The sequence below is a fragment of the Camelus bactrianus genome, chromosome 8 (assembly GCF_048773025.1).
Source record: "Camelus bactrianus isolate YW-2024 breed Bactrian camel chromosome 8, ASM4877302v1, whole genome shotgun sequence".
NCBI lineage: Eukaryota > Metazoa > Chordata > Mammalia > Artiodactyla > Camelidae > Camelus > Camelus bactrianus.
In genome coordinates, this window is record NC_133546.1 from 91,829,193 (window position 1) to 91,850,084 (window position 20,892).

Sequence of the window (20,892 nt, forward strand, 5' to 3'; positions counted from 1 at the left end):
TTGTAACATGCCTACCTCATTGTTAAACCTTTCCATATCTTGGTGTAACTCTTTTAGATATACTTTGGATGTTCTGTTACCATTTGATGGAGAAGAACTCACATTTCCTAATTCAGGGTCCATGATTTTAGAATTACTAGCACAGCAGTTATCTGCAAGCAATGGCTTCTGGAGCTGGTCTTGTATTGGTTTGGTTTTCTTACAAGTATTTGAAACAGCAGACATATTGTGACTATTTGAATCATGTGTTTCATCTCACTGGAGAGGTCAGCCACAAACCAAAAAGGCTTTTTGGGTCACTTACCTGAGGTGCACGTCCAATGTCTGATTTCCAGTGAGTATTTTGGCTCCTTTTTGGTTTTCTTTTTGTAGCAAATTCTTGGTCTTCATTCACTGTAAATGGAACTCAGTTCCTTACTTCATTTTCTCTGTCATTACGAAAACTCTCCTCAGTTTTGTTAAAAACGTGTTCAATGTCTGGCTTATCATTTTCATCCAACTTATTTTCATTTAAATAAAGTTTTGAAGATGACTGGCAACCATACTTTCTTCACTCAGACTTGGAATAACATGGAAATACATTTTCAAGACTGGGCTCTTTGTGTTCAGAGACTGCCTGGAATCCTATAGAGACAGAGGCTCCAGGTGCATCCTTTTCCTCAAAATCAAATGTATTATCTGTCACGTTGGAAGGTAGTTCCTTTAAGTCACCATGTAGTTCAGAGTTGTCAGGTAGCGGCACTACCTTATGATGAAAAGTAATTTTGCCTTTTTCATGGATTTTACTCATTTTCTGGTTTGACTTCTTTGTGATAAATTCTGAATTATGTTTCCAGTCGAATTTGCCTTGTTTGACCCACATGTCCTCATGCTTCTCCACACAAGAATGTTTTGAAGATACAGGTACGTCCTTTCTGTCATTTTCCTTATTCACTTCTGGTTCTCTAGGCGTTTTTTGCAGATGCACAAGTGAAAGATTAATCTGGTTGATTTGATCTTCAGATTTCTTTTCTTTCACAGTACGTGCTTGTGAAGCACATTTATCCTTAAGTAGTCAAGTACAGATAAAGAAAAATTAGAAAATAATTAAAATTTAACAAACTTCGTAATGTATGTTGGGCTACTCACAAACTAAGAAGTGAAACATAACTTGCCTTAGCCTTGAAATAGGAGAAAAACAGGAACTCAGAAACCTAACTTTGTCACTGTTTGTTTGAACTAAACAATTCACACGTGTTAAATCTACCAAGATTTAAGAGATTAGATTTTTAACATTACAAAAATTTCCTCACTAAAAAATATTTCACCTCTCGTACTTTAAATAGTGAGCCCCTCCAGTGCATGTAAAGATTTTTTTTAAAGGACTAATAACTGGAGAATAAGCAAACTGTAAATTATTAGGTGCCAAAATCAATTAACATCAATCAGAAAGAGGAACAAATTCCTGAATTTTAATGCAAACGATACACTATGATAGTGATCTATCTCAATATGTATTCTCTGCATCCACTGAGTTATATTATACTCTAACATTCACTAGTGAGAGTGAATGAAAGCATTTTTAATAATATTTACTGGTTTCCTACCCTGAAATGAAATAAATTAGAAAGTTTTTTTTCTTCCCTAACAATAAAGGTCCAATCCTGGAAGGTTTGATTCTCTTACTAGGCAGTTGGGTTGACTCTATGACCCCTATTCTCTCCCTGATTGTAGATTCTGAAATCGATTACATAGAGATCACAAGACAGAAGAAATCTTTCATCTTGGCATCAATGACTTGCAATTTGAAACTGCAAATTTTGGACCACTGGGAATGACTGTTCCTTACATGAAACTAACTCGGTGGCCATCACTGCTATATTATTTACAATTTCAACTGCTTATATCACATGATTTAATATTTGATATCACCTTCTTTATCATGTGTGGAAGTTATAAAAATGGAAGAAGTAAACAATATTCAGGAAGGTTTTTTGCCTCAATTCCAAGGATAAAGTTTAACTATAAATTGCTATAGATCCTAACAATACTTTAAGTTTTGTAATTAGATAAAATGCTATTCAAAACTAAATATTAAATAATTATTTATTGACTCTAAAAGTCTAGTTTGAAAGGCAATTTCTTTTGAATTTGAATAACTGTGTTATTAAAGCACAGAAAACAATATAAACCAGAAGTTTAAATTTACATTTTCACATACCTGTGAGAGGTTATTTTCACTCCCATCAAGTCTTTCTTGCTCTTCCTCAGATGCCCTTTGTAAGTCTGGGTCTGCTGAAAAATGAATATGCTTAGTTAAACTTCACTACTTAGAACAGCTAGATAAAAGGCATCATCTTTATAAAAACATAAACATTTCATCAATTGACAGTTTAAATTAAGCTTAATCTTTAGCTGGATATTTACTTCTTTAAGAACTACTTCTAACTATCTAAAACTTCAACAAACTATTTGGGAAATACTAGATGTTACCAGATAAAGGCATACAAACATCTCAAAGTTTCACTCACAAATTGATTCACCAGACATGAACAAAATAAAGAGAAATAAAACAAAATTTAAAAATACAGTAGAAATATACAAAGTCACGATAGACTCTATTCTCCCCTCCTAACAGTACCTTTTTAACAACATACCAAGCTTCAAGAGCAATGTTATTCATGGTTTCCAAAATTACTGTTACTTTTTATGCTTTTATCTTTCCTTAACCTGAAATGTTTCCCTCTATTGTTCTGACAAGTTCCTTTTCCTCTTTGAAGACTCAGCTGCTCTGTGAAGTCCTCCTTGATTGCAGCTGTCTTTCCACAGAGACACAGGGATCTCTTTCCTTGGAGCTACCTTGGTACCTCACAGATTTTTCTAGTGTGTCTTCACCAGCTGAACTGTAAACTATTTCTTTACATGTCTATCCTCTTTGCTCCCATGCTGTAGAGGACAATCTCTTAAAAGTATCTGTGTATAAACAGTATTTATTAGAAAAACTTTGAGTTTAGAGCTTGTAGTCACTACTATAGGAAATAACTGAGAATCTTTTGTAAATACAACATTAATTCTGCAGGTAAGGAAAGAAAAGATAAAACTATAGGAGCAGAAAAAATATTGTATGACTTATTACTACAGCTCTGATTATATCACTGATTAAGGCACTAAATTCATTGGTATATAAAGTAGAACCCATATTAGATATGGTTAATCAACAGACTGGGTATCCTAGAAGAATTAGAATTGATATCCCATATATTATTTTTAAGTGATAAAGCACTCCTTAAAAACCAATATCCTTTTCGACCCATCAATCCATTAAAAATAATAAAACAAGCTGATATACTGTGTGGACACAGTTAAGAAGGAGGTCCTGTGTAGCAAAATCCCAATGACTGCCACTACTGCTGGGAAAGCCACTTCTAAAATACAGAAAGGCAGAGAATATACCAGAAATACTTTGATATTTAGTTGCAGAGGTGCTTTTTCAGTTACACTGACTATAGCTGTAACAAATATTTATAAATTCAGAGCTAGATAAAAATAAAGCTAAGAAACCATACTCTGAGAAGGGAATCTTTGGATGTCCACCTAGGTTTCCCAACTACTCACAAAGCTCTAGACATCATCCTCCTACCCACTCTCAGGAGTGTGCTAAATACTACTCTGAACGAACTTACTTTCACCTAATTCTCTTTGCTATTTAATATGTTGCTTTGGTCAGAGGATGAATGTAAATGTCATGCCAAAAGGTATTGTCTGGTTGTAGGTTGCATAAAAGGAGTAAACACAAAGGAGATCCTGCCACAAAATGATTTCTGCAAAGTCGGAGTGTGGTGAAGCCACGCACAGGTAGACTATGGCTAGTTCTCTATGCTGCTTTATTACCTTCTTTGCTGCTTCTCTTCTCTGGCAGCTGTGACTCACACAGGCCACGGAGCGCTGCATTTTCTGACAGAGACACGGCTCCAATATTCACCCGGTCTTTATCTACCAGGGCCGTCTGCCTCAGTTCTGTGGGTGCTGACTGGTTTGTGGTCACTGATTGTGATACCAACGGACATTTGTCAACTTTCAAATGCTCGGCTCTTTGACCAGCCTTATTATTGAGGCTCAGACTAGTAGAATCCCAGTCTGAAGAACCTGAAAACAAAGTTTCCACTTATTAGAATGTGAATAACAATACAAACTTTTACAAATTCTCTTCCCAGAGCAGCAGCCCCACGTCCGCAGCCCCACGCCCTCCTCTCCCCCAAACACACTGCTCCTTCCCAGCTGGTTGTACTTTACATGTCATTGCTGTTCGTATAGGGAATCACTGTCTCATTTTTCTAAGTTTAATTTTCTAGTATTACTAATTTGGATTCACTCATCACTCTCTATAAAACAGTCAATATTCCATAAGAGCTTTAGGAATAATTATGATTCTTCAACATATGAATTTTTTCATTAACAAAATGTATGTCTAACCAGCCATTTACTGGACGTTTAAATATGCATGACAGTATTGAGTCCTAGAGACGTGGGCTTTAAGAAAACTTTTACTGAATGGTACTACTTAAATTACAATGAGACAGTCTTTCCTCAATGTACCAATATCTTCAGAATTCTTAAGCCGTGGATAAACATCATAAATTTATATAAGAAAGGATAGCCTTGAGTGACTAATTTTTTCCATATAAAAATAGGGTAAATCTAGGTACAAACTAGGTCCAAAGAGTACAGAGTGCCACGAGACAGGAAATATATAACAAAAATGTTTTCCTTTTTTAAAAAGAATTAAGTTGTCAGATTCAAACTTTTTAAGACAAGTTAAAGAAAAAAAGGCAAGAAATGTATAAGTGAACTTTAAAGCCCACTTCTCACAAGGGCCCCTTTATTATTTCACACCCATGAACCCTGTTTAAAACAGCAGTTCTCAAGTGTCATCTGAGAAGCCCTGAAGCCCCATGTTCCCTCCATCTAGGGAGTCCAGGAGGTCAAAACTATTTTCACAATGATACTGAATGCTATTTTCATTCTCATTTTTTGTTAAGTGTGCAGTGGAGGTTTCCAGACACATGATATGTGGTAACATCATAGCTCTAATGGCTAATGGAATGTTTGTGTGTGCTTGTTTTTTAATTTTTCAGTTCTATTTTCTAATATACTAAACATCAATAGATACAACCCACTTAAAAGTTCTTCAGAATTCTCAGTAATTTTTAATAGTATAAAAAATATCCTAAATCCAAAAACTTTTAGGATTATTGTTTTAAAAGATCGTATCTACCAAACATTAAGGTAGGACTAATTACTTCCATCATTTTTAATAATCAAAGACACCACACACACACAGAGAGAGAGAGAGAGAGGGAGAGGGAGAGAGAGAGAGAGAGAGAGAGCATGCTAATCAAAACATCCAGTTGGCTTAAGACCTTTGGGCTAGGGAAATAACTCTGTGGTAGAGCACATGCTTAGCATGCACAAGGTTCTGGGTTCAATCCCTAGGACCTTCATTAATAAATAAATACAGAAATAAATAAATATCATCAATGTGATAGCACTAGATGAAATAAAGTCAAATATGACTGACATGTTAGCAAGTGAAGCTTTACCCTACATAAAGGTCAGAATTCAATTAAGCATTTTAAAACTCTGGAAAAATCTTAGAACCTAATAATCAATCTCTCAGAATCCCTGAGAAGTATAGGGACTCCAAGCTGAGCACTTTAGTGTCTCCCAGCATCAACAGAAACATCCAAGTCAAAGCTGACATTTTAGAAGTCTATTTCTTATGCTTATATATATTTTTCAAACATGGATACCAATAATAACATCTGCCGCATTTATGTCATCTTTCAATTAAATTTGAAGAAATAAAAGGAATTAGGAATAAGACTGTACTTCTCTTCAGACTTAAATTTGTATTGCAAAATTTACCTGATTTGAATGTTTGTAAATTCTTCATTTCTCCTGTTTTATTAGGAACAGAATCTTTCACTCCAACTGCAGGCTGAATGGTTTTTGAAACAAACCGATTAATAATGTACATTTGATACAATCTGTAGTAATAATTCGGGGGGGGGGGTCTAGCTCAGTGGTAGAGTGCCTGCTTAGCAGTGCATGAGGTCCTAAGCTAAATTCCCAGTACCCTCATTAAAAAAAAAATCGATAAAAGTATAAAAGTTTTTACCTTCAAGTGAGGATATTTTTCAGTAGAATCTAAAAGCCAAAAGGGACACATAATCAATTATATGTAAATATGAAAGCCAACTATCCATTCACACAGTTAGTACTGAGTGCAATCCTCATGCTTGCTTTGGAAATGGACACGTTAGGTTTCGGTGTCTTGTTTTTCAGGGGCAGTTAGGACAGCAACAAGACAGAAACATGAGTCCATTATAGACACTCAATGAAGAGCAGGAATACAGGCTTAACAGAACATGCAGTTAAGATCTCAAAAGCACGATTATGTTTCAAGTGACTTACTTATAAAACAGAAACGTGCACATGTACCAGTGTGAACTTGCTGCCTGAGGAGGAGAAACGCGATCTCCAATCAGAGGAACAAGTCACGGCTCCAAGAAGACAAATGTGAAAGCTGACGGTAAAACGCAGCAGCACATCTTTCGTGCGCCTGACACCATGAGTCTACAAGTACTTATCATACTCTTCAATTCGTTCTGCGATTTAGGAAGTCCACAGCTGTGACGGCAGTCCATTTGTATGTGCAATTCACTTCTCGTCAGAGAAAGTGATATGAATTGATCGGCTTGGATACACACTTGTAGAATAATAGTTCATAAAAATATTTTTCCCATACCCACATGGGCTGTTGGTATGCCTACATTTCTTGGATCCTCTAGCCATCCAAGTTTCTTGATCCACTCATGCAAGAAAGAATGTATACTGAGTTTTCAATATTGAAATCTGGTGATCAAAAAAAATTTTAATTGCCACAGAATTATTAGATACTAAAAGTTTTATATTTCAAAACCTGTGCCATATTCACTGAAAATAACAACGTTAGCATTTATGGAATGAACCCTATTAATTTCTTTTGTTTCCAAAATTAGTTTGGTTTGGTAAATCAGGCTAATGTTTACAAGGATTTTTGTGAAACAACTAACTTATCAAAAAATTAGGTATCCTGAAACAAACAAAAAAAAAGCAGTCAATGCTTCATATTCAAGTTAATCTCATTTGAATAACAAATACCAATACAACATATATCTTCGAAGCCTGATAGGAGGAGTGGCTGTGGTTTACCCCAATTCTAGGCCCCCTCCTGATTCCAGTATTCTCTGGAGTGGCAATGATCTAATCTGGCTTCAGTGCAAATACACTGACGCCATCGAAAAGGAGTTCTCTCAAGTTTCCTCCTCAATTCCAAGATCACCTACCTGCTGCCTTTTTTTCCTCCTTCCTTCCTTTCACTTTCCTCTTCAAAGGTACATCTACACCTGTGGTCTTAATTCTTCCCCTTTTCTATTCTTTTGATGGACGATCCCCACCACTTCTTTTTCCTCTCTGCTTAGCAGCACTATCTTACATCTCTAATTTCTACTTCAACTCTTTGCCTCCCTCTGGCTATGAACGTGCTCAGAAAGAAAAACAAAATCATGCTTTTCCTTGTTGCTGTTGTCTTTAACACCCCAGTGGCTCTTCTTCCAGACTCCCGTAAACACAAGTCTACCCTCTGAGTGTGATCTGAAGACCAGAAACAAGGGCATCACCTAAGAGCTTGTTAGAAACGCAGACCCACTGCTCAGAATGTGCACTTTTCACTGGGTCCCCAGGTGACTAAAATTTGAGAAACTCCAGTCTATACCGAGTCTGCTTCTACAGCACTCGGACTTAACTCATCCCTCTGAAATCCAGCCGCATGCGTCTCACTGTAACACTTCCCCAAAAGCTGCATCAGGAGTTGCAGACTTTTCAGGGGACTCTTTACCAGGCTCCAGCTCCCCTGACCTCCCCGGAAGGCACCCTGCTCTCTTCCTCTTTCCCACTCTTCTGTTGGCCTATGAGACACCATCCTATAAGGCAGCAACACGCTGCATGACACAAAGGTCCAGACATTGACAGCTGACCACACACGCCTGTGCTCACCCACGGCAGGCACACCCAGCTCTGCGTGATCAGGTACCGCCGTCCTCGCCGCCTTCCTAATGGTCGGGGGGACGAGGGAGTGAGACATCCTGCTGTGCTTCCCGGACAAGCTTTGGTGCTGGAAGCAGCTCACTTCATACCCGTCTCATTTCAAACACTCTTCTCTTCCTTCTTCTAAAGAACTATTCTACATTACCAACTCCTGCCAGGGACCCCCCCCTTTTTCCTTCATTTAGTCCCCTCCTCTCTACCTCCCTCATTCTTCACTCCCTCCTTCCCTCCTCCTGGTTTCCTGACTGTCCTCAGGTCACAGAGCATCTTGAAAGAAAGCTAACAACTGAGCTCCTTAAACAGCATTCTAGTTTAATCTGTTGCTGACACCTGGTAAGATATACAATTTACTTCCTTTTCTCCTCTTTTTTCTCACTATATGTTCAACAGGTGATTTTCTTTGGCTGAGAGAATAGATCCAAATCCATGTTTTAAATCAACGTTCTGTAAAATGACTTTTTTTAAATAAAATACAGTACTTACTTTCTATTTGTCCATTTAATGTATTTTTTTCTCCTCGACCTGCAGCTCCAGATAAATTATCAACACAGTTCAGAAGTTGAATCTCGGAGATACTCTGTTAAAATTAATATTAATAATGAATTACATAAAGATTTCCTGATCCCTTTCTAAGAAAATACCTGCGTTTCCTACCTTATTATTCTTTTTTTAATTTCCTACTTTAAAAGCAATTAGACTCGAAAACAAAATAAGCATATCCTGGAAACCCAAACATTTAAATAGAAAATTTCATATACACTCTTCAGATCAAGTCTATCTTTTATCTTCAGTTGGCTTTTGACTCTGTAAACTGAGCATGGAAATCTAGAGCAAATATTTTCACAGACAAAATACTGACTTACATGCAGATTTCAACAAAGAATTAACTTCAAAACACCTAATTCCATTTTGCATTCCTCGACAAAAGAGGACGTTTGAAAAAAATATGTATTTTTATATGTGTAACTGAATTGCTTTGCAGTACACGAAGCTAACATTATAAACTGATTACACTTCAATAAAAAATACAATTAAAAATATACATATTTAAATATTCTTTAATAAATGTGCTATAAATTTAAAATGTTTCTTAGTACACATATTGTGTTTAGTATTAAAATAACACACATGGCATGAAAAGAAGCCTTCGAGTCTGTCATGTTGAGTATTAACAGAACACTGTGGAAACTGCTACATTTCAGTAAACAAAGGCTTAGCAGAATCTATTATTTGATAAAACTTTTATTGATAGGGAAAATAGTTGAATAAAGTACCAAAGTAGAAAGAAAAACATTTGTTTAAATTAACAGCAGAAAAATTTTAAATGTAGCTATGCAGCTCTTCAAAAAAGTACCATAAGCTTTACTTTAACAAGGGAAGAATAAGAACACTGTTTAGCGACCACCTGCATGTGCCAGGCCCTTATGATGCACATTCTCTCTTCTCTACACACAGCAATAACAGTGATTCTAAGGACGGTTACCCACTCACTGCTTCCTGGCCACTCCAAGATGCTGGAGCACCGTGATGAGCAGACGGGACCCGCTGTTCTGTCTGGAACATCCCTCCCCTGGACCTTTGTGTGACTGGCTCCTTCCTGTCCATCATCTGGCAGCTTTGGTCACACTCAGCTCTTTTCTGACTACCTAAATTCCACCCTTACTCCACCCCCGTCCTAACTACAAACTCCCCCACTGTTGTCTAACCTAACGCTCTCCACGTTCCTTATGTGAAGGACTTACTGTCCCTGATAAAGGGTTCCTGTTTATTTGTTCTTCTGTTCCTGCCACTACAGCCTAACCCCTCAACTGCTACATTCAGTGTCTAACTGCCTGGTGCATAGCTGGTGTTCAGGAACAGGAATATATTTAAGGTCAAAACGTCTGAATTCCCCAGAGGGCTTCAAGTACCAAAGCACTATATACCTATCGGAGATGTCCGATAATAGTCTACCGACACTCAACATAGCCCAAATGAGAAATCCCCGCGCCCACTCTAACTTTCCCATTTTATTGTCCTTCAGATTTTAAAAAAGTGTCCTCAGCATTTCACTAGGTCCCTAGTGGCCACTGTGCTCATTCTCTTACATTTCTATAGCACCCTTTACAGTTGACAACGTGTTTTCACATTTGTTACCAGTTTTGTTCATGACACATAACCTGAGAGGTAGGTATCAGTACCATGTTTTTGAACGAGGTCACTGACATTCAAATAAGTCAGACAAGTTTTTCCAAGATCCCACAGTGGGCCAGAACCAGGATGCTACGTCTGCTGACTTCAAATACAGTGCTGTGCCACTAGGCAGGAGCTGCCGAGATCCAAGAGTTCAGGCTCTTCTTACCTCTTTCCATGGCTGTCACCTTGGAATAGGTCATCACCACCCTGCACTTAGCTTCCTTGAAGTCCGGTCGCCATAGAGGTACTCAGTGCACGCTATTTTCCCTACCCAAAATGCGCTGTCCTCAGTAAAACATCACTAAACCAAACTGCTGGTATTTTAACCCCACATATTTATTACTATTCCCCATGCTTTTGCTTCTCCTGAAATGTTCATTGCAGATCTACTTGACAATCCAAATATAATAGTACTTTCAAGTCACAGGCACTGTCTTTTCAAGGACAAAGTGGTTAAACAAACAAACAAAAACACCGTGTTTTTTTTTTTAGTACAACCTGTTTCTCTCTCAATCTCACTAGGAGTTTTACACATTCATTTATAACAAAGAAACAAACATCTGGTCACAGGCTGACCAAGAATTATTTTTAGTTTTTAGAAAAGGTAACTTCAGAACCCAAACCGATTCCCTGTGACTTCTAAGCCTTGGCTTTTGCACTACATACACCAGTTTCATTATGTGAGTCTGGAAAATTAACAGAAGTGCACTCTGCAGTGGTATGACATGTAGCACGGAATGACTTTACTAAGTGTGGGTTAAAATGAGGAAAAAATTTTGCTGGGAAAATGCAGAAGTGAGAAAGTGAAGTCAGAACATCCCTCCATTTATGTTTTAATATCACGCAATGCTTATATCTGAAAATAATAATAGAAGGCAGCACCTCAGAATCCAAGGGTGATTTGACATCTTCCTTTTCTTCTAATCCTAAAGCTGAAGTTGCGCCTACAAAATGCAGTCACGAATACATTAATGAGAACACATACCACTGGGAAGTTTAAATATATATATGTCTATCTTGATTCATGAATATGTCAATAAATTAAAGTGGCAGAAAAGAATTTCAGAAGGTTGAAGCATTTTCTGGAAGAAAACTTGGTCGTAGTTGGGGTATTTATGAAAGAAGACGGCAAAAGAAAAACACTTAAGAAATGGATATCATATTTGGATCTACACACTTTAGATTTTTTACACTAGCTTTTTTGTTTTTTTAATGGCGGCACTGGGAATTGAACCCAGGACCTCGTGCATGCTAGGCATGCGCTCTCCCATTGAGCTATACCCTCCCCCCTCCAATCACATTAGTTTTAAACAGAGAAGAAAATCCATAGATGCTCACTGACTTACCACCTCTGTCACTTTTGTGTACTCCATCAACAGAAATCAATTTGCTATGATCTGCTTGCTCCTTTAAAACACTGTTGATAGTCCGAGTGCCATTCTCTTTTCCCCCAGTTTTCGGCTTTGTTGTTTCTTCCTATAAAAACAAAACAAAATGTAACAAAAACCCAACTTCAGAAAACATCATATTCCTACACTTGGTCATTCAGTCAGGAAGACAACATATATTTACTGTATGCATCAGATCATAGGCATTACCCTGGGAGAAGCTGGCAATCTACATAAAAGACAGATTCTGCTCTATATTCTAGGGGAGGTAGAGACACATGAAAATGAATCAACACAGACAAGTATCATTCAACAGCTCTACACCTGCAGTGAACAGACACAGTAAGGGCACAAAGGAGAGAAGAGACTTGCTGCGTGTGAATAGCTCCGGGAACGCTGGGAAGACAAGACTGTGTCTTTAATGACAGATCCAGTGCAAAGAGCAGACGTGAAGGGGGTTCTAAAAAGGGCAGCCTGAGCCGAAGGTCGAGGTGTGAAACAGCATGAGAAGTCACATGGAAAACTAGAACTCAGTTACTGGGGACGGAATGGAGAGACAAAATTTGCTGGATTAAATATAAGACATCACTTCATCAATTTAAATGTGAGGATTTCTAAAAAAAGAAATAACTTCAAGTTAAAACTAACTTCCATTGGGAACTATATTCAGTATCTCACAACTACAATGGAAAAGAAAGAAAAAGAATTAGATATATACATAGGTATGTATAACCAGATCACTTTACTGCACACCTGTAACTCATATAATACTGTACAACAACTACATTTGAATTAAAAAACAAACTTCTATAACCAAAAAGAAAAAAGGTGAGGATCAAATTTTCTTTCTGCTGTTCATAAAATCAGCTATATGTCCTTCAGAAGAGTCTGAGCACTTTTTTCCATGAGCTGACTTTTCCTTCTCTTAATTTGAATTTGAGATAATTTCTATCATAATTTGTACTATAGAGTTCCTGCTCTCACTTAACCCCACTATTTCTGCTGTTTTTTTTGTATAATCATCTCTCTCATTTTGACACTCATTTATCTAGATGAATCTTTCCCCTTTGTACCCCTGCCCATCTTCATATTCATCCAGCCGTTCTTTCCTCCAGCCGTTCTTTCCAGTTGCTTTCTTATTCTTTCTTTTCTTAATGGCATATTTGAGAACTGTTTATTGCCACCAACCTTTACAAATCTCAGTCCTGCACGTGTACCTCTCTTGTTATCACACTGTTTTCTATTGTGATCTTGAGGACTTCCATTCCTGTGTAGGATCTTTTTCATCCCCATGAGAATCAGGGGGACGGTAAGTGAAAAAGCACAGGAAGGAAAAGTTAAAAACAAAACGACTTACCTCTGTAACACCAAGGACTGCTGAAGATGTGAGAGGTGCCGGTGCTGGGAAGGCAGGATGAGAAAAGCCTGAAACTTCACTTGATGGTTGGGAAAAGGTTCTAACCGCATCTTCATTTTCATTATTAGAATTATTGTCCTCAAAGAAGGTGCTAGTTCCTGGTTTCAAAACACCATCTTTTGTCTCTGCTGTAGTGAAAACAAGGTAAGGTAGATGGAATTATCTGTAATTTCTCATCAGTGAAAACACAAAAAGACAGTCTTCAAATAACTTACTGCTTATCATGGGTTCTTCCCAGGCCTGAATTAGCTTTGCGAATCTTGGATGCCGGACTTTCTAGAGAAGAAAATAGCAGCTTTAAGAACAACAAATACGAAATTGAAAAATTAACTGTAACATTCCCCATTCCTAGATGATCTAACACAAAGAGCGCTGGCTTTGGAGTCATTCAGATATGGATTCAAGTCCTGGGTCTGTCAGTTACCAACCTACATCTCATGGGGTGAGGATGATGAGAGATGACCTCAGGGGTAACAAAATGTTACTTTCTTTACCCCTCATTGATTATTATACAAACACTATGGTATCCATTAGATGACTTTCTTGACCAAAATGATCTAGAACAAAAACTTATCCCTCATAGTTTACAGTCCTATTGAAAAAACTAACATTAAGAAATTTAAAGTAATTGTTATATTTTGAAATATGCTTGCATGATTTATGTATGTGTGAATGATCTCTCATGGGGGAAATATGAGAGTTTACTTTTTAGCAGTATCTTATTTGGATGAGTTAGAACAACAAACAGTATAAGCTACTTCTATTCCATTCGCCAAAAAGCTAAAGACAAATGATTGTTCAAATTCAGTTACTTCTAAGAAAGAGGAATAAAAACAAAAGTAATTCTGAGGGGCAATGACTCATGAGTGAAAGCCACACACATAGTAAACAGAAAACTGTCACTAAATATGTTCACAGAGGCAGAGTGAGATGGACTGAAAGAACAGACACTGAAGAAGTGTTTTCTGCAAAGAAATATTAGGTTTGGGACAAACCATTAAAAAAAAAAGTGGGGAGGAGGAAGAAAAGAAAAAATGAGACATGACTAGTCAAGTACAAACTTAAGGCAAGAAAAAAAGGAAAATGTAAGTATAACAAGGCATGCGGAGAAATATATATATTTTAGCATTTATATATAATAGATCAGGAATGTATCAGTATTGTTAGGGATATACCATGAGTGAAAGCCTCTGTTTTACCTTTTTATTATATATATAAAAACATATAAATTATATATGCAAGTATATATATTATTCTTCAAGTTTTATAAAAATATCAAAATACATGATATATGAAACATATATATAAAACAAAGGCCTTTGTTCATAGTATATCCCCAATAATGCTGACCTGTATTACTCTACAACTGTTTGTTTGTAAATACTACTATAAGTGAGAGTTAAATTTTGTCACTCTCAGTCACTCAATTGAACATGGTCGTCTCTCACTACCTGAACGCTGCAAATTATTACTAGAGAGAGAGAAAAATAGATTTTAGAAAGTTCCTAACATATCAAATTTCCACCTAGACAAAGAACTGGTAATCAGGATTCTAAGGATAATATATAGCTTGAAAAGATATATTTAATGGAACATGAGAGGGGGCTAAAAGAAGGTTAAAAAGTTTTCATCTCAAATTCTAAGCTCACAGTTGGTGGATACTGAAAAACAGACTGTAACCTCTTTCTACTTATCATATACTTCTTATCTACTTCCTTGGCATTTATGACATACTTCCTCTCATAACAACTGAACTTTTACAGCCTAAATAAAGGGAATAGAAATTTAAGTCATATTTTTAGAATTTGAATAGATTTCATTATGACATAGTACGCATATTATATTACCTGTACCATCAAACAGATTTCATTATGATAGAGTGTGCATGTTACAGTACGTGCAGCATGATGCAGAATTCCATGTCTCTTCATGCATTCACATTCAAAAAATAATAAAATGCTTCTTACATTTAAGACCTCATTCTCGGTGCTCCAGGAAATGCACAATTACGTTCCCTAATCTCTAGCGGTGTACACTGATGCAGGGGCTATAAGATGAATATGTAAATAACTATACTACAAAATGTCTGAAACTTGAAATTTTAGAATGGGACACGAGGACTGGACATACTTTTTAAAACTGTAATACAGAAGAATTCTGAAATAGGTTTCATCATATGGTTGTTATTAAGAGTCTACTTTTAAAGCTGGCTGTTATTTTAGGAAAAACATGTATTCTTCAGTTAGATGCAGAGTTTTGAATATACTTGTAATGGGATAATTTAGAAAACACAGAGGAATCTCTTTATAATATGGATTTTGAGAAACAGAATTTTAATTTCTAAATTTCTAGAATTTCAACTATTATTTTAGTCTTAATGCAGAACCAGAGATAGAAATAAAGTAAAAAAAAACCAAAAACAAAAAACAAAAAAAAAAACCCTCTTTCCTCACAACTCTCTGATACCAAAATAAAAAGTGTCCAAGGGGGAAAAAAAAAAGATACATGCTACGTAAGTTTTGGAACTGAAAGGCCCCAGGAAGAGGCCATGATTATCACAGTAAGTAGCTGTGTGCACTGAAGATGTCCCTGAGGCACGAGTATTATACAAGTGCTGTCAGTGTGGTTTGAAAGTCAAAGAATCCTTATCCTTGGCCAAGCTTCACACCTCCTCTGTTGTGGGAAAACTTTCCACAATACAATTTTCCTGTCACGATCTATTTTCTAGTCCATTTTGCTTCAGCCTCATCTTCAGTATTTATCAAAGTAAAAAAAAAAAAAAGAAAAAAAAAAAACCTGCCATATTTTCATAAAATGGTTTACTCTGACCAACTTTCTCATACAAACATAAAACAATGATAAGCAGAACACTGCTAAATTTTAAGAGAAAATACTACACAGAACTAAATTCAGAGCAGAAAAATTAATTTCACAAGAAAACACTTTACCTTGGGAGCAAGATCTAAGTTACCATCTGATGGAGGCAGTGAATCATCAATATCATGTTTGGGTGAAATACTTTGGAGAAAAATACACATCAAAAATGAGTGAGTTCATTTCTTTAAACAAACAAGTCACACAAGTCTATGCTGAGGGATGAGAAAGCAGATTTGGGAGCCAGGCTGCCTGATGGTTAAGTCACAGGTCAACTACTTGTTAACCATGGAATCATGGGTCAACTAGTCAACCTCCTTAAACTACAGTTGCCTAATTAACTACAAGTAAGCTATAACAGCACAGCTACTCTGCAAAGCTGTTGTGGGGACTGTATGAGGTAACAAATGCTAAGTACATAATACGGTGTCTAACCCACAGTAGGACACTCAAGAAGCCTTGTTTCTTTTCTCTGTGTTCCCTTAGTCAACATGTAATTTTTAAAAATCCATAAAATCCTACCTGCTTACAGAGATGTCTTCAAACCTCGGTGCAAACTTAGTCACTGAAATCTCTATTAAAGAAGAAAGTAAAATAGTTTATACGGGCAATAGAAAAACACAGAACATTAAAAGTATAAGACCAATGTTTTTGTTAAAAAGCATTCCATTGGGACCACACCTGGAGACTACACACTTGAGTGAATACTGGTATACTCCTGGTAGGTAATTAATGCATAAAAACCACTTCCCCTCCTTTATATTTATCAAAAAAAAAGAGGGTGTTTATCCAAATTTGGTATTTTAAAGTGAACTGCTGTTTTCAAGGACCAAAATCCCAACCAAACTTTATGAGACTCACAAAAGAATGATAATCATTAGTAGAATCAGTATCATAAACTGACAGTGTCAAGCTTACATAGCGTGGTATTTCTGGACGACACCCACGGGACAAACCCACCCCACCATTTGGCTTTGTCAGCCTCGTGTTATCTGGGCACGGTCATCCCTATTCGCTCACATACGGTCTAGGGCTGCTTTCACACTGCAATGGCAGACATGAGTGGATGTGACAGACATCACATGGCCTAAAATATTGACTCTCTGGCCCTTTACAGAAAAAGCTTGTGCATCCCTGCTTTATGTCATAACAGGAAACCCTAAGACTCAAATCAAATCTTCTTACTCTTCTGCTCAACATTCTTCACTGAATCCATGCAGCTGCCTTTGCTGGTTCCCAACTCGACAAACACTTCTTCTTCATTGTCCTTGCTGGACAATTGCAACTTTTCTTGGATATTTTCTGCCCCAGGATGAGAAGAAGGTAAACTCTCCTTAGCTGCAGAAAGAGAAATGATTGTTTTACGGTCATCACAGTAACTGCATTTCCTTTCCCAGTGGCTGCTTTAGGAATGAGCATGTGATGTAGCCCAGCCAATAAGATGCTAGGGGAAGTCTACGGAAGCGTCTGTTTCCTTCCTAGTTACAGAAAACATGCAGAGAGAAGCAGCCCTCCTCGCCTGCGGATATTGTCATGTGAGAAGATGATGCTTGGAGCTGCTGCTAATCAGCAGACCAGGAAAGGCGACATCAAACACCAGCAGCCTCACAGCTGAAGGAGGGACAGCATCTGGGATCCTGATTTCATCACCGAACCTTCTAAACAATCCTGACTCCTGTTGCTGTAGCCACTGTTACTTAGGGCTCCTATTATTATTTGCAGCTAAAAGCATTCTGACAAATTTCCCAAGGTCTACAGCAGACCTCCTCCTTTCTATACTACTAGAAAGGCTTTCAGAAGCATGCCTGAGCTAGGTAGTCACCTCGTTCCCAATCATTCCTACAGCATCCTTTCTGCACCAACAAAATGAAACTCATAGATCCCGCAAAGTTCACTGGCACATCTTAGCCTTTGCACCGCTGTCCTTTCTGCCAAATGTAATCTTCAAAGATGTTCCACCCACCAAACACGGCCCTTCTGCCTCCTTCCCTGGCAAACTTCTACTCGCTCTGCATGGCTTACCTGACATCCTACACACTTTTAAAAAACTTCTTTCCTCACCATGGACTTGAAGTATTTGGCACATGTTAAATGCCAATAAAAAATACATAAAGACAGTTACAAAGTCCTCATGGGCTCTGGGACACAGTAAGCACAGAATAAAGTAAAGCCAATCATAAAAATGGTGATGACAGTAACAAGCTCCCGGAGGCCAGGAACTGTGCTTTTGACCTGTTTGCATTCTGTAACGTCAGAGTGGTGCTTACTACCTAAAACACACTTGATAGTCATCTGTTAAGTGGATGAATTAACAGATAAGAATGTTTTCTTTGAAAGTCCTGTTAAAAAAAAACACATTAACCAGGGGCAACTCTGTTGTGTTATGAGCACCTTGAAGACCAAAACTCTGTCTTTTCCATCTTTGTATTTCCTACAACAGAAGTTCTTTGCTTGATCAAGGTCTACCAAGTTAAAGGTGCCCTCATACAGTTCAGACTGAACAGCACGCGAGGGGTCACACCTAGGCAACAGTCGTCTTTTTTTTTTTATGTGAAGCACTTCTGTGCTTTTATTACAATTTGTTGAGTCCTGAGTTGTGCTATTTGAATACTTATTATGACAATCCTTCAACTAATGGCAATAGAAAACCTTGTTCTAACAAAATATAGTTTCATGACAAGTATCCCCAAAAAAGAAGAAAACATCTGACTCTCATGAAGGCAGCATATCTCATTGTTTGCACTTCTGAGGAATGAAATTGGTGAGAGAACCCTTGTTCGTGTAATGATGTGAAAAGTAACCAGTGCTTCTCAACAAGGCACTGCTTTCCTGACTTCTGCCCTATCACTAGGTACCTTTAAAAAACAATCTCTTATTAGTATGCTGCACACTGGCCCAGCTGTGCAGTTCTAATTGTTGGCCATTTGTTTACAGCACCAGGAAGGTATTGCCGAGCTCCCAGTTTTAAAGACAATCACTTTTTAGTGAGACTAATCACTATGCAATAACTAGCATTCATTTACCCAATGTAATCCATTTGCTGTAAAAATTAAAGATCCAGTTCTGTAACAAGGCCAACTTGTTATAATGTTACAGGAAATGTACAACAAAGTAAAAAAAACCTGTTTTTCATATCTACACAAAGATATAATATGGGATTTAAGGGGCCATGATTAAACAAATGAATTTCTTTTAAGACAATATTGTCTCAGATTTTAAATTACCTACAATTAACTTCTTAAATACTTCTGAATACTAGACCATTAAGAAAAAGTTAATTAAAAAAATAAAAACATACATGAAATTTACACACTGGCTTTCATCACTGCCCTTTCATTATCAAAATTTCCTCAATCTTACTTCCGTATCTACGGTGGGCCCAACAACAGTAACTTATTACCAGAACTCTGTCCTAGGTCGCTATTTTGAGGGGAAGTATTCGGTATCTTTCCGGCTCTGTAGTCGACAATCAGTTGGTAAAGGCTATGTATAAAGTGATAAATAAATATTAGTACTTGAATGCTAATATGAAAAACAATTACCAAATATATTAAGTTCTTAGATTATTTCAGACAATATCAGAGGTAATATCAAAATTTCAATTGTCCCATATATTTCAAATTTGTACAATCTACACTTTTAAATTTAGGATGTATACTTAAAAAGGAAAAAAAGTAAGGTGAAGTAGTCATGAACTGAGTGCAGTACAGCTCAGTAAAAGTTAACTAGAGCGACCGTGACATACGGAAAGTATCTCGAACTCAGAAGTCCCAGCTCTATAACCAACAGCTGTTTGTTCCTGGACAAGGTGCTTCTCTTCAGCTCAAAGTCTCCCTTTATAAAACTGGGATCTTACTGTCAGGCAGTTAGTTATTAATACTCGTAAGAGTATTATGAAGATTTAATGAGATAATGTATCCCCCAGATGCTCAGAGAAACAGTGGAAGAATGGAATAATTTGTTCTTGAACTTTAATGCTGGAACTATTTGAGAATCCCAAATAAAACCCAATGTGTGTTTTTTTCATAGGTGTAACATCTAAATGTGGCAGTTTTCAGAAAATGTTACAAATTACGGTGACTAGCTGTTCTTCGTGGTTTATAATTCAGGGCACCTCAGCTACTATATAACTTGTAGTTAAACTTATTTATAAATATATGACCTCATACAAGCATATGTATGAGAACTAAACAAGCTGTCACTCTTAAGTTTACGTGTCCATCGCCACGAAGACCGCGGAAACTGGATCAGCACAGGCATCCTGGGAGCAGAGGTCAATCATGACCCGACTGCAGGACCAGTTTCTTTTTCCTTTTCTTCTTTTAAAATTTTATTAAAGGTCTTTAGAGAGCAACATCCAGACCCCAGACCCAGCTGCCGAAGAGATCCTGTTAAAACCAGTTTTAGTACCAATGCTGCAGCAACAGAATCAAGGGAAACAAGAGAACGATTAGAATGCCCTCGCCCTGCCCCAATGCCTTGTGGGAGAGGACTGTCACTGTGATCTTAGGCAATCCCTTAGGTTCTTGGAAAATTCAACAGCAAGATTACAGAAGAAAGTCCCCAAAGGAAAATACAGGATTTTCTGCTCTACTAAACATTTTAAGACCCAAACAACTAGTTAGAAAAATCAGATATGTGACATTTGTACCCCATGCATTGGGGTTACACTGGAATGAAATGGAGAACAGCAGGACCCTAAGGATAAACACCTTACAAACCCTGAGATAAAGAACCCTGTGCCCACTGCTCCATCTCACTAGTCTGGCCTTTTGCTGGTTTCCAGCTGATGATGTGGAGGGTCTCACTGCCATCCCCAAAGTGCCTGCTCCCAACTAGGAACTCTCACCTGTCATGTAACAAGTAACAGTTAGGTCATTTTCAACCTCAGTTTAGAGAGAACTGGCACTT

At 37.4% G+C, this 20,892-nt stretch overlaps 2 protein-coding genes across 8 annotated transcripts in view; both read right to left on the reverse strand.

Annotated features, from left to right (window-relative positions):
• The window catches only part of LOC141578432 (ankyrin repeat domain-containing protein 26-like), a 29,546-nt gene extending 29,100 nt beyond the window's left edge, over nucleotides 1–446 (reverse strand). For 2 of the 4 annotated variants that reach the window (XM_074368803.1, XM_074368802.1), the window contains exon 1: nucleotides 305–446. The gene's annotated coding sequence lies outside the window, so the exon portion shown is untranslated. The remainder of the gene's footprint in view (nucleotides 1–304) is intronic. The other 2 variants (XM_074368804.1, XM_074368805.1) reach the window with 2 other exon arrangements.
• Nucleotides 361–20,857, reverse strand: LOC141578433 (ankyrin repeat domain-containing protein 26-like). 4 transcript variants are annotated; one of them, XM_074368811.1, is made up of 14 exons: nucleotides 19,382–20,857; nucleotides 17,167–17,319; nucleotides 16,504–16,555; nucleotides 16,056–16,125; nucleotides 13,323–13,383; nucleotides 13,048–13,235; nucleotides 11,649–11,778; nucleotides 11,185–11,246; nucleotides 8,611–8,704; nucleotides 6,158–6,186; nucleotides 5,905–5,977; nucleotides 3,871–4,125; nucleotides 2,201–2,271; nucleotides 361–1,045 (listed from the first exon to the last, which is right to left on the reverse strand). In XM_074368811.1, exons 2-14 carry the CDS (start codon nucleotides 17,195–17,197, stop codon nucleotides 551–553), a joined length of 1,611 nt encoding a protein of 536 aa, XP_074224912.1. In that variant the 5' UTR covers nucleotides 17,198–17,319; nucleotides 19,382–20,857; the 3' UTR covers nucleotides 361–550. The 4 variants fall into 4 exon arrangements, with proteins under 4 accessions (XP_074224912.1, XP_074224910.1, XP_074224911.1 ...); XM_074368809.1 differs by having other exon boundaries at nucleotides 2,201–2,274; nucleotides 19,382–20,855; XM_074368810.1 differs by lacking the exon at nucleotides 19,382–20,857 and having other exon boundaries at nucleotides 2,201–2,274; nucleotides 17,167–19,312.
• Nucleotides 20,858–20,892: the final 35 nt, after the last annotated feature.